Source organism: Procambarus clarkii, chromosome 4 (assembly GCF_040958095.1).
Source record: "Procambarus clarkii isolate CNS0578487 chromosome 4, FALCON_Pclarkii_2.0, whole genome shotgun sequence".
Taxonomy (NCBI): domain Eukaryota; kingdom Metazoa; phylum Arthropoda; class Malacostraca; order Decapoda; family Cambaridae; genus Procambarus; species Procambarus clarkii.
Window position 1 is genome coordinate 41,782,132 of NC_091153.1, and position 13,945 is coordinate 41,796,076.

The 13,945-nt window shown below is 37.5% G+C and overlaps 2 protein-coding genes across 9 annotated transcripts in view; one reads left to right on the forward strand and one right to left on the reverse strand.

Annotated features, from left to right (window-relative positions):
• The window catches only part of IleRS-m (Isoleucyl-tRNA synthetase, mitochondrial), a 62,719-nt gene extending 61,085 nt beyond the window's left edge, over positions 1 to 1,634 (reverse strand). Inside the window, exon 1 of one of the 2 annotated variants that reach the window (XM_045732388.2) lies at positions 1,230 to 1,634. In XM_045732388.2, coding sequence (XP_045588344.2) covers positions 1,230 to 1,457 — 228 coding nt within the window. In that variant the 5' untranslated portion in view covers positions 1,458 to 1,634. The remainder of the gene's footprint in view (positions 1 to 1,229) is intronic. The other variant, XM_069333747.1, reaches the window with a different exon arrangement.
• On the forward strand, positions 1,518 to 11,543 carry LOC123750302 (putative transferase CAF17 homolog, mitochondrial). Of its 7 annotated transcripts, none has more exons than XR_011230013.1 (4): positions 1,871 to 1,912; positions 3,613 to 3,739; positions 4,572 to 4,703; positions 10,044 to 11,543. XR_011230013.1 is itself a non-coding variant. In XM_045732428.2 (4 exons), exon 4 carries the CDS (start codon positions 6,415 to 6,417, stop codon positions 7,456 to 7,458), a length of 1,044 nt encoding a protein of 347 aa, XP_045588384.1. In that variant the 5' UTR covers positions 1,871 to 1,912; positions 3,613 to 3,739; positions 4,572 to 4,703; positions 6,352 to 6,414; the 3' UTR covers positions 7,459 to 7,876. The 7 variants fall into 7 exon arrangements, 6 of the variants coding, with proteins under 6 accessions (XP_069189903.1, XP_045588395.1, XP_045588384.1 ...); XM_045732428.2 differs by lacking the exon at positions 10,044 to 11,543 and adding an exon at positions 6,352 to 7,876; XM_069333777.1 differs by lacking the exon at positions 10,044 to 11,543 and adding an exon at positions 6,352 to 7,876 and having other exon boundaries at positions 1,908 to 1,984.
• The last annotated feature ends 2,402 nt before the right edge of the window (positions 11,544 to 13,945 follow it).

Genomic DNA, 13,945 nt, shown 5'->3' on the forward strand with positions numbered 1-13,945 from the left:
TAGTGTTAGTGGCTCTCGGATAAACTCGGATAAACAATTGCCCAAAATGTTATGAATGTTAGTGGCTTTACAAGAATGTACGAACCCCAAAGTTATGTACTCTCACAAACCAATGTACCTTCTTGTATATAAATAAATAAATAATAACTAAGGTTCGAAGACAGAGCCCTGGAGCACACCAACAAGAGCCCTGGAGCACACCAACAAGAGCCCTGGAGCACACCAACAAGAGCCCTGGAACACAACAACAAGAGCCCTGGAACACACCAGCAAGAGCCCTGGAACACACCAACAAGAGCCCTGGAGCACACCAACAAGAGCCCTGGAGCACACCAACAAGAGCCCTGGAGCACACCAACAAGAGCCCTGGAGCACACCAACAAGAGCCCTGGAGCACACCAACAAGAGCCCTGGAGCACACCAACAAGAGCCCTGGAGCACACCAACAAGAGCCCTGGAGCACACCAACAAGAGCCCTGGAACACACCAACAAGAGCCCTGGAGCACACCAACAAGAGCCCTGGAGCACACCAACAAGAGCCCTGGAGCACACCAACAAGAGCCCTGGAGCACACCAACAAGAGCCCTGGAACACAACAACAAGAGCCCTGGAGCACACCAACAAGAGCCCTGGAGCACACCAACAAGAGCCCTGGAGCACACCAACAAGAGCCCTGGAACACAACAACAAGAGCCCTGGAACACACCAGCAAGAGCCCTGGAACACACCAACAAGAGCCCTGGAGCACACCAACAAGAGCTCTGGAGCACACCAACAAGAGCCCTGGAGCACACCAACAAGAGCCCTGGAGCACACCAACAAGAGCCCTGGAGCACACCAACAACAGCCCTGGAGCACACCAACAACAGCCCTGGAGCACACCAACAAGAGCCCTGGAGCACACCAACAAGAGCCCTGGAGCACACCAACAAGAGCCCTGGAGCACACCAACAACAGCCCTGGAGCACACCAACAACAGCCCTGGAGCACACCAACAACAGCCCTGGAGCACACCAACAAGAGCCCTGGAGCACACCAACAAGAGCCCTGGAGCACACCAACAAGAGCCCTGGAGCACACCAACAAGAGCCCTGGAGCACACCAACAAGAGCCCTGGAACACACCAACAAGAGCCCTGGAGCACACCAACAAGAGCCCTGGAGCACACCAACAAGAGCCCTGGAGCACACCAACAAGAGCCCTGGAGCTGTAGTGAGAGAGGACCCACCTGCTGGACATGCTTCTCATTCAACACCCTCTGGAGGCCCTCCACACGAAGGGGCAAGGTCGTCGAGGGCAGGAGAACCGTCCCGCCGTACTTATTCCTTGCTGGTGGTGTGTCTGGGGCGCTGTCCTCGCTCTGGCTGAGAGAAGAGGTGAAGAGCGGCCTGGGCTGGATTAGGAACAAGCGGCGGGTGATGGTGTGTGTGGGTAGAGACTGACACAGCTGCCTCATCTTGGGGTTGATGGCCTCCTGCAGGAGCAGCGAAGCCCACTACTGCTGTCTCGCCCTCACACACTAACAACTAATCATATTTCGTAAATACAACGTTGTAATAATTTGATACAGCAAGTTCTACAAATCGTATCATTTAGTATTAAAGGCCTGCCATTTATTACTAGTACTTTCCTGTTATTGTCACAATATAAGCAGTAATGCAATGATTGAAATTCGTACGCATATTAAATCTTTATTTTGTCACTTTAAAATTGTCTAGATAAAACTAATCTCTTTAAAATTATAAATTACTGTATAGAAATATATGTATTAATTATCTCTAATTTCTTAGCAGTTAACATTATATAAATAAGGATTTACTAATGTTGCTAATTTGTTGGATGGTTTTATTTACAAACAAGTTGACACTCCTCGAGGTTGGTGGCGGCGGCGACCAGCGCCTCTCCTCTCTGGTGTTCACTCTTTATACATTATAAATATATCTTTATATATACATTCACTGAGCAGTATACCCCTCCTTCTCGGTATTTATACATCTGAGAGCTTATTATAGTTCTGGACTATGTTCAAGACTAACGTATACTTGCTGGTTGGTCAATCAGCTGTTGTGGTTGCCTTAATAACTCCTGCTGCGGTTGCAGCCTGACCTCGTCAACCAACCCGTCCTGAGACCTAGTTCATTCCATCCAGTGGTCAGCCTCAAAGACACATTCAACAGTTTTAACACCCTCTCTGATCAAAATAGGATTTTCCTCAAATATAAATTAATATATTTTAGTATATTGTGCATATTTAGGCATTGGTTAGGTTAGATGTTTATGTTCTGTCGGCATTTATTTGTTTTTGTGGTACGTGGGTAAAGTATTTACGGCGTTTTTCGAACAAAAAGTCGTCAGCGAAGCACTTGTTCCGGAAGTGTTCGGAACTCATCAGTTCTGATTCGTGTGTAAGCCATTTTTCATTCATAAACAGCAGGTTTGGAGGGCACATAGAATGGACTTTGGCCTTTGTTTATGAGGATGGGCTGCATCAACAAAGGTCGATGCTTATTCCATGCAACCGCCAAATCTCTTATATGAATGAAGAATTCTTTACACACGACTCACAACTAATGATTGAACATTGTTCGAAGAGTGACTCACTGGCGACTTCTGTTCAAATTGCAATTCTGTTAATGCTTCACCCTTGTAGTACAAATGCAAATAATTGCCATAGAACCCAAATGTCTAACCTAACCTAAGCCTAAATAGGCTGATGTGTAATAATAATATTTGAGATAATTAGTATTTTGAATGAAGAGCATGTTAAAATTGATGACTGTGTCTTTGGGGTCAGCTGGTGGTTGGAATGAACATGATCTGAGGACAGGTTATACAGTTGATATTCCTTAGGACCAACACCAAACCAAAAAGCAAACTGTTTAAATCAGTTACCCAGTTTTCAGGGGAAATTTTGCAACATGAACTGCTCTTGATCTTGTACAGTATATTAACCCTAAAGTGTGGGTATGATCAAAGGTATACACAAAATGTACATTACACAAAAAAAAAAAATTACCTGGTAAAAAAAAATCTTATAATATGACACAATCAAAAGTTAAGGAAAATGCAAAGAGCATAAATATTTATTTCTCTTTCCTTTCATGTGACTCAGGAGATTGCTTGGTGATGGGGTGGGGGGTTATTTGGATCATGAACTATGGCGATGCAAATTTACTGGCAAACCAAGTGAAGGACTGAGCCATAATAATAATGTTAGAGAATTTGTTTCTTGTTTCACTTTAGTTTACACAATAATGAGAACAATGTGAAATAACTTTATTTACACATAACATAAAGAATAGTAATGTGTGCAGTATGTAGGCCTTCAATAGAATATGTACACCTATATTGCATATAAATTTGTTTCTGGTACAGCTTAAAGGAATGTCTGGAAATGTAGCCCAGAAATAAATTTAAAAACTGGCAAGAAATGCCAAATTGTGATTTAATGAAAATCGCCATGCTGGTAGTACAAGATAACTTCGTCTATATTAAGGAATTAAAAATTATAAAAGTTTTCTTCATGGATCTTGGTTAGGTTAAGTTATAGGTTCTATATGCCGCAAGAGATGCCAACCTTGAATTCTGCTCAATACTCACTTTTCTTTCAGAGCAGGAGAGATTACTGAAAGAGGGGAATACAAAGAACATATACAGCGCACATAAACACGATAAAGTGCAAAATTATTGAGACCCTTTCGAAGTTCTCAAAATGTACACTCTGGAAGGAAACAAAAGGTATTACATAACATATACTGTACATAGAAAATACTGGAAGTGCATGCCTTAAATTTGCACAGTAAAATAATAACATACTGAAGTAAATGATATAGTAGGAAATGCAAAATAAAACCAGAGAAGAGTAGAGGTGCCATAGGCACAATCAGAAAACACTGTATGAACCTCAAAGGTCCCCATCTGTTCAGTATCCTCCCAGCAAATAGGTACAAGAAATATTGCTAGAACAACAGTGGACTAAAACAAAAATAAGAGTGTTTCTTGCAAGAGATGCCAAACCAACTGGGTTGTACTGTAGTGGATATGTGACACTAGATATGGATATGTACCATTAGATATGGATATGTACCATTAGATATGGATATGTACCATTAGATATGGATATGTACCATTAGATATGGATATGTACCATTAGATATGGATATGTACCATTAGATATGGATATGTACCATTAGATATGGATATGTACCATTAGATATGGATATGTACCATTAGATATGGATATGTACCATTAGATATGGATATGTGACACACTATGGGACACTCCAAGCAACATTCTGTTGACCAAGCTCGTACAAGTTAATTCTGACCCTGGGCTGGGCTGGGGGAGTAGAACAACTCCCAGAACCTACTCTAGGAACAATGTATGATGATGACTGCACTTTAAAGGCTAAATGGGACATTGCACTTTTAACCATAGAGGAATCTTTAATTCATAATACAGTATATAGTAACTAACATTATTAACTAATCAATAACATTTTTTATAAATAGGAATAAATTCCAAGTTTAGTTTGTAACTAAAAAAATATATATATTTTTGCAATTTCAGTGAAGGAATACATAGTGCCACCTCCAGGCCACTATGATCAGGAGCCACCTTAAGACCATCAGAAAATCAAAAAACTAAATTTGGTGGTAACATTCAGCAGCAGCATTCTGCGATCAACTTGTGACTGTGTGGGTACGTATAGTTAGGCAGTTAGTTCACCACATTTCCATAATCTCTGATAATTACTTTACTTTTCTACACTTTTGTAGGCCAGTATGGTAATTATTATCAATAGAAAATGCTAAGCCAATATAGCTACAGCACTATGGTACAAATATTGAGGGAGTTCCTACCTATTATTCAGGATACCAGTATAAGAGCAAAAAGACAAAGGAGTCAGATTCACCAAGAGTTTTTTCAGTAAATATGTGGAATATTGGAATAGGGCTTTCTACCAGTAGAAGAGTGACCGTAAGCAGAGCAATGAAGTTCAGACATTGGGGCTCAGGTCTCCGTTTCATAAAGTGGATATGTGACACACACACGTCCACAAGAGTTAAATCTTGTAAGGCCAATGCATAACCAAGCCACAGATGTTTCCCCCATGTCTTATTTCAGTGCTAACAGTAACCCCCACAGGAATAGGTCACAGTTGATATGGAATTTGTTGCTTGCAGTAGTTAACCATCTATCTGTTCAATAGTTGCAGATCATGTTGTGTGACTGTAAATACCTGAGCAAAGAATTGGTTTCTGAGACATGGAACAGGTACAAAGAGCTTCTTTAGCAGTGATATCTGCTAAGTCATTGGAGGCAACACCAATATAGCTGAAAACCAGCAAAATTTTATATCTGCCAAAGATGAGATATAACTAATGTTAAATTACCATCAGCACAAGATGGGAAGGATTATAACACTCCGAAGATATGAGAGCACTTCAAGTCAAGTCAATAACAAACAATCATTTGCTCATGAAATGTAATAATTTCAGAGCATGTAAAATTACATAAAGTTCTACAATAAAAATATTTGTCTCGGGGAAGCAGTACGTAAAATTTGGTCAAGAATATAATGAATAACCCAACTTCATCAGCAGATTTTGTGCCATTTGTAAATAGAGCATCAGATTACTACATTCCCATCATTACTTTTTCCCGGGTTTTAGGTTGATCTCTGATCGCCAGGCTCCCCCTTGCCATAAATAATGAACCAATTTTTTGTTCCTGGTTTCCACTAGGCAAAGGTTGATTTTAGAGGCCTAGTGTAATTAACTAAGGCTTGGCAGAGCCAGTGCTTAAGTTTGCAGAGCTACAGAAGTCTCACTAGAAAAAGGCATCTCATTACATGACTCATGTTAGCAGGCTCTCTCTCAGCTCTCCTTTCCCACAGCTCGTCGTAAACCATGCACCACTATTTTTCCCTCGTACACAATCCACAAATTAATTTATAACCATGTCCCCAAGGGTAATATGTTTGGATGCATGGTAAAGGCACTATTAACCATACAAGATGTTCAAAGTGCTAAATGACTCAAACATCCTATAGTTTGGCCTTAATCCTAATCAACTTCAACCTAGAGATGGACGTGATAACTGTATTTGTATGAATGTTTCCTAACATTTATCATGAGATAGTTAGGATATGTATTTTCAAGAATACTGTACTTAATACCTGTACTTGTTTTGAGAGATGCATGGCATATAGGTACTATTGACTGAGATTGAAAAATACAGTATACAGTAGTTCCAGTACAGTACAGTTTTACTGGTAATTATGTTTTGTGGGGGTATGTATAGTGTTATCAAAAAACAAAATAATAAAATTAAAATTTTCTTCTAGGTAATATGGCACTGTGATTTGTGAAACTGATCCACTTGGTAAATAATATATTATAACTTCAACATGTTCCGCATCCTTGGTTACGTATGTCATCGCAAATTAGTGTGCGGGACAAATCTACACAGAACGTCAAGACTGGCAGTTCGGCAGCTCCACGGTGAACCACAGAGGCATCGAAGTCTCGTACAGATTCAGGGGACAGAGGCAGCTGAATTCCTTCAGGGCCTTATTACAAATGACATAAATCATTTAGAAGATGGAGCTAAAAGCATGTATTCAATGCTCCTGAATACGCAGGGAAGAGTTTTATTTGATACTATAATATATAGAAAAGATGAAAAGAATTTCATTGTTGAAAGTGATAATGATAGAGTAATCCAATTAGTGCGACACCTGAGGATGTACAGAGTAAGAAGGAAAATTGATATTGATTGTATTGATGATGATTATCATATTTGGTGTGTGTTTGATCCTGACTTAAATTTTAAAGATATTACACATGTAAATTTAGAGTCATTGTACATGAATCCTAGAGGAGAGTCTGAAGCTCTCCTAGAAGTCTCGAATAATGTGGAAGATGTCATAATAACAAGAGATCCAAGAATGAAATATCTGGGCCATAGAGTAATTGTCCCATCTAATGGTTCTATTGATGATATTCTTCCCAGCATTCAACATGGTGAAGCGAAATTCATGACCCTACGTTACAGATTGGGAGTGGGTGAAGGTATGGTGGAACTTCCACCTACAAAATGTCTCCCTCTAGAGGCCAACTGTGACTATCTTCATGGTGTCAGTTTCCACAAGGGTTGCTACATTGGCCAAGAACTTACTGCCAGGACTTTTCATACCGGTGTTGTGCGTAAACGATACATGCCTCTCATATTCTCGGGTGATGCTACTGATGTGTCTTTTGATGCTAGCATAGTGAATGAAAAGGGAAAGTCTGTGGGAAAAGTACGAGGTTGTGAAGGTCAGTATGGCATTGGACTTCTAAGAATTGAAGAATGTTTGGAGGCTAAGTCATTAATGGTTAATGATGTGCCAGTTAGTACATTTAAACCAGCTTGGTGGCCATATGAAGCTTCTAAAGAAAGAATGAATTAAATCTTACATACTGCATAAGAGATAATTTATATCATTTATTGCACCAAATAATATATTGTCTCCAAGTTTTAAAAAGTTTTGCTTAGGCTATATTATTATTACCATTTATGAAATCTTTAGCACAAGAACAAAAGTTCACCATGCAGTGTATTATGCTTTGGTGATGCCTGAATTATTCTTAAAATAAATTAAAATTAGGGCTTGCATGGGTGTAAATGTGTGGTAGTAAATTATTCATATTTTAAATAGGAATTGGAAACCCATCCATAAAGTTTATTCAAGCTATGTAAATGTTACCATAGAAACTCAAATGCTGAAGTAATAAATTAATTAGCATTTCCCGATGTATATACATTACCATTACCTAATAATACTGTACAAATAAAAAAGGTTATATATATTAAAAAATTAAATGTCACTTGTCCATTCATTATTTCATTCAAACTACGTACTATACACAGTATACAGTACAGTAGCATCACAGATAAACAAGCAGTAATCCTCAACAGCACCCCACAACTTCGTAAATTTAGGTTCACGGCACTGCTTGTTAACAGTCTCATACAGTACTGTACAATATATACATATATGGTGACATTCACTCCCACCACAAACTACTTCCACTTAACCTTGTCCCTTACCATATCCTTTGTGTTGTTCACACACTTCATCCCAACCATCATCTATTTCGACCCTCAAATTCACATCAAAACACTACTGTATCTTCACCAGTGTGTCATCCATTTGTTCAACATATCCAGACCATGTCAGTACACTCCTAAATCTTGCACAAATTCCTCTTTTTATTGTTAACACGCCCCTCTCCCCTGATCATCTTCCAGCACTTCATCACACGCTTTGTAACCTTTCACACATGCCTGCTCCATAAACCGACTCAAATGTATTGATGATGACATTCTCACATTTCCTGGACTCTTCCAGTTTCTCTCCTGCCATACACTTTGTCCACTACAGTATACTTAGTAATTTAAGACCTCTATAATGCTTACCCTCTACTTTTATACAATGCTACAATCACAGCTCTTTTTTTTTTTCCAATCCTTGTGTAGGAACATTAATGTTGAGCATTTATATTGGTTTTTTCTTGTTACTGTAAATTGTTTACTGTACAGTACTTGAGAATTCATTTTAAAAGGAAATTTGCACATGTTTGTTATACAGTTTAGGGAGCTGGTCGGCCAAGCGGACAGCACACTGGACTTGTGATCCTGTGGTCCTGGGTTCGATCCCGGGCGCCGGCGAGAAACAATGGGCAGAGTTTCTTTCACCCTATGCCCCTGTTACCTAGCAGTAAAATAGGTACCTGGGTGTTAGCTGTCACGGGCTGCTTCCTGGGGTGGAGGCCTGGTCGAGGACCGGGCCGCGGGGACACTAAAGCCCCTGAAATCATCTCAAGATAACTCAAGAATCTCAAGAAGTAATCAGTAACCTGTGCCTTGGTGAATGTTGAGTATTTGGCCATTTTTAGTGTTACCTACTTCATCTAATACCTTGCAAGATCTAATTATTCCAAATGATATGAGAATCTTATATAATTTGGAATAATTAGATTTTGATATGATAAAAATAGCCAAGATAGGGCAATTACAGGGCTATGGGGTTGAAGGAGGCTTAATAATAAGTACCATTTGACCCAGGCTAGGCATTGGTATCAAAATTTTAGAGGCTGTTCATTCAGATTGATAGCCCTTTAATATCCTCCATTCCATTCTGAGCTGGATGCTCCCTCCGTTTTCCCCCAAGGTCGTTGTTCAGGATCTGGATTTGCCTTCTCTGCAAATTTCAGCAGTCCTGCCTTGCAACCAATCTGCTACCGAGTGAGCTGCTCAAGTTCTTACTCAGGAGCCAGTATTTCATACCACTTTTTTTTTTACTAGTTTATATTGGTTAGGTTCCTATAATATTTACCAAAAAATGTACAGTCAATTGCTAGTGTTGTAATTAATATTAACTAGCTCCATATTTCAGCTGGGTACAGGGATCTTTAGGACTGTTACAGCATTATCGTAGACAATTATAGTGCCAAGGGCCATTCCATTGTGCAGGTTCACACATTCAACTGCCGCACGTGGTAAATGTTTCAACTCCCACACATCCTTAAAGTCTTACTAAGAGCTACCTTCATTCTAAATATTTTTGCATGTCTCCCTATCTTTTCATTTGCTGTTTAGTTTTTTGTTAAATGATCTATTCTATAGGCTACCTTTTACTCTCATCGTATGCCAGCTTTCTTGCTTCTCATTTACTTTGCAGCCATAAAACAGTGTGTTCATTATCATTAACTGTTCTTGCCACTTCCTTATCAAGTCAATTGCTACACATAATGGTCACTGAATTCCATCAAAATTTAAAACAAATATTTAATGAGGGCAAAAGTATGTTCTATCATTAAAACATACTACAAATTTTCTCAAGAATCGGCTTGATACAAGTTATCTCGTATCTACTTCTGTAATATTAATATACAGTAATAGGATTTAACATTTATCAAATATTTGGTTTTTCACTTGAATATATGAAGCTACTGCCAGTGTTCTGATTTTTTGCATTCTCTTGCCCAACAGATTATTGCTTGTGTACCACCTGACATGGAAGTTGGAGACAAAATGAACTGTACAGTATACAGATAAAGCAATCTTACATATATGAGCATTTATGGTTATGTATAACTACCGAATTTACAGTATCTTTATATAGCCAATGTCTAACCTTAACATTTTACCAAGTATCGATATCTGACTTAATAAGGTGCTCGTACCCACTATGGCACATTTAACTAATGATACAAACTCTAAAAACGAAAAAGGTGGCACTTTTGTCTGTGAAGCCTGTGGCTTGAGAGAAGTGTATCATTATTATGGGTGTAAACCACCATTTCATAAGGGCGTTACTTTCCTAGAAAACTGCTACCTACTGAGAGATCCCTTCCAGAGTGAAGGTGGAGGATCCTTTGTACTCTTGGGAGGAGAATGTACTGCCTGTAGCCGTGTCGTGTGTCAGGGGACCTCCTGTAGTGTCTTTTATACCAAGAGGTTTTGTCTTAGTTGTGCAAATGCCAACATTGAAGAATTTCCTCAAGAAATGCAACTGCGGATTAAAAAGTGTCTTTTAAATACATGCTCCACTAAACACAAAAACTGAATATAAAAATTGGAATACCGTACACACAAACACCAGCTGTGTGCTTAACGAAATTGTTCACAGATTATTCCAGGTTAACAGTCATGTGCGTCAAACTAAAAATCTTGTATCTATGATGCCACGCTGCTTTGAAAACTTCTCATATTGAAACTTTCATCAATACTTCACATATTGTGCCTCAAGTGTTTTAGAGGCTTACAAAGTAGCAACCCATCCTCCTATTCAGATAGTATCTATTGTGACGATTGGCAAGTCAGAATTTGTATGTTCTTAGCTTTTAGACAGTAGTATACTGACTAGTATGGAATTCTTTTGATTAAAATAAATGAAGCTAAAACACAAACTTAAATATTCATAGGGCTAGTATAGCACACATACATACTGTTTTAGGCCTCAGATATCCTGTATTAGGCCTAGGGAGGTTAGGATAGGTTAGTTTAGTTTGTCAAAGCAACACAAGTAAAAAATTGTTTTCCAGTTTGTCCAACTCAATAGTACAGATTTCTACGTTCTAATTTTGTTGCACTGTACATCGGTATATATACTAAGGTCCTCATCATTTCTGTAAGTACCAGTACTACCAAAACAGGAGAATAAGTCGAAGTAGCACCCAAGAATTCTACATGATTGTTAAAGTTAGTCACCCAGAAATAACTGTGAAAAGAATGAAAACTACTCTTAGCAAACACAGGCTACAGAAAATTAATTATAAGAAATATAGCAACATAGAAATGTACAGTGTTAAAAAAAAAAATTGAAAGGAAAACTTTTTAATACAAGTGCAATGTAGATGGATAAAATGGTGTAAGCCAAATCAAATTGTAGCCAAAGAAAAGAATCAATAAGGAAAATGGGTGTATCCATTTAGTTCCCATGGGTGACAGGACAACCATGTACTGGACAATATACTGTAGCAAATTGAATGTCATTTTATTTTTATTACCTGCTAGCAGCAGTTTTAATTTTACCTTCAATTTGTAACAAGTTTTAATTCTCTTGACTACAACTATTTTTTAGCACGGCATCTAACCAGAATTGTGGATACAAAAAAAGTATACAGTACTAACAATTGCTGTATTTATCTGCTATCATTTACAGAATCATATTTATTTAGTTTTCCCTACAGTCCATATTCTATATTGAGCAAAAAATACAAGCACTATTGGATCTTTTAATTTTGATTTTTCATTCAGTGATCTATAGTACTCACGGTGCTGTAGTTAATTTTGTTTATAATTAACCAAATCTTTTTTAACAATTTTGAAATTAGATTCCATTCTCTTAAAAACACAATGAATTCTCTTTAAATTTTCCCTTAATTTAGTTATGTACTTGTAATTTGAACTCATCATGTTTTACTAAAATTAAAATGGAGGATTTTTTTGTACCTATTCAATTACATTCAACTTAAAAAGTGGGTAGCCATTCTGTTTAACCAAAAGTAACTAGTATATAAGACAAAGAAAATTTTTTGTACAGTATATTAATTTCATGATCACTTAACAAATCTGTATATCGCTTACTAAATAGCCACAATACTCAAGATTTGTCGAGTAATACAGATATAAATATCTGTACATATATAAATATGATGACTGTTTCTTAACCCACATTCCCTTTTTTGCTTACCCATTAAAAGGTCACTGATGTCTGTCTAGCAAGCTCAATATCTAATTTTTAGATGATAGCATTTGCTGGTTCCTTAAGAAACCTTCCTAGAAAACATAGCAAAATTAAGAGTCAGGTCTCATCCAACTCAAACTCTCCAAATGAAATTGCATTTGCCCTCTGGATTGTGACACTTGAGGCAACGGAACAGGAAACTGGCTGCTCTTGAAGCCTCTGGTTTACCCAATAATTTCCTTTTCTGCTTCAAGAACTTTATACCTATGTCAAACCATGCCAATTTATTAACATATTTTCAGATATATATTTCTTTGATATTTAGCCTTTAGAGCATAAGAATGGTTACTATTAAGGGGTTGGGACCTCAAAAATCTAAAACATATTCGTCCAAATATGAAATATAGTGAAAATTGTTAAACATCTAATATTTGGCATCACCATCATGAGAATTTCATCCCAATATGTTAGGAAATAAATTTTAGAAGAAAAAAATGCACAACTGGTGCTGATAACAATAACACCTAGTCAGTGGAACTCATGGATAATGCAGTGATAAGGAGATGCAAGCACCTATCCAACGCACAAGAGTAGTAATGGTAAGGAGTCCACAAAGTGGATATACAGCTGGTGCCTTTTATGATTGCAACCTGGAAGGCAAAATTTCACACAAATAATAATAATGAGTATGTTATGTTGCTGTATTTTATTATGTATCATAAATATATTGCCCAATGCCACTATTCTAATGGCCACCATTTGGGGGGGGAAGTTTCTCATCTGATTTTGTTATGGTTTCTACATTTTTGAGAATGCATACCAGTCACTATGTAAAGTTGGAACAAAATTGGTCAACATGTAAATCAGCCACAGGTGGCAGAACTTTACTTAATTTTTTTTTTTGGCCAAGTTATTCACAGATTTAAAAATATTTTCTTTGTCTCTCTAAGACTGTTTTTGCTGAATGGGGACCAGATGAGGGCTTTATCACTTTTATAAAGTACAGTGATATACCCCTAACCCATTATCCTTGTATTTTATTTGTTTTGGTTATTTTTTCTTGATGTCATTTCAACACCGACCCAAAACTTTCACATTCAAATACGAATGCCAAGCAATATTTAATCAAACTTACAAGATATCCCAAATTCGAACTCCTATATTCATTGCCGAGAACTGTAACATTATTTTTCTGCATGAACAGGATTTTCATCTTTTGAGACAACATACAAACTTCAGTTTCAGAGAGATTTCTCACCATTTGTGCATATGCGCAACGTTCTTAGTTCTAAGGTTTAATTAGTTCTAAGGTTTAATTGCTGTCGTTTATTCATAAATCCATAACTTTGGGAGTTATAAATTTGTCTCAATTTTGAGCACAATTTGAAGGCCATTGACTTTTTTTTACAGTAAACTATACTCTCGGATATATTTTAAAGCAATGAAAATTAATGTTATATGCCCTTCTGAGCCCACAATGAATAAAATAAAAAATTGCTGAAATTTTAAATTAGTTTAGTTAATTTGAAATTGTGAAAATGCTCAATTTTTTTCCTGGTCATGTTATTATATTGATCCATTAGGAAAAGTTGAAACATTTACCATGTAGATTATGCACAAAAAATTTGAGTGTTTGAGGAAGGTTGAAAATTGTGCACCTGGCCCCTTAAGTACACATAGCTACGGTAACTAACAGTCTAAG

Coding starts and splice junctions, on each gene's coding strand:
- LOC123750302 (XM_069333802.1), top strand. CDS start 6,415: ATGTTCCGCATCCTTGGTTACGTATGTCATCGCAAATTAGTGTGCGGG.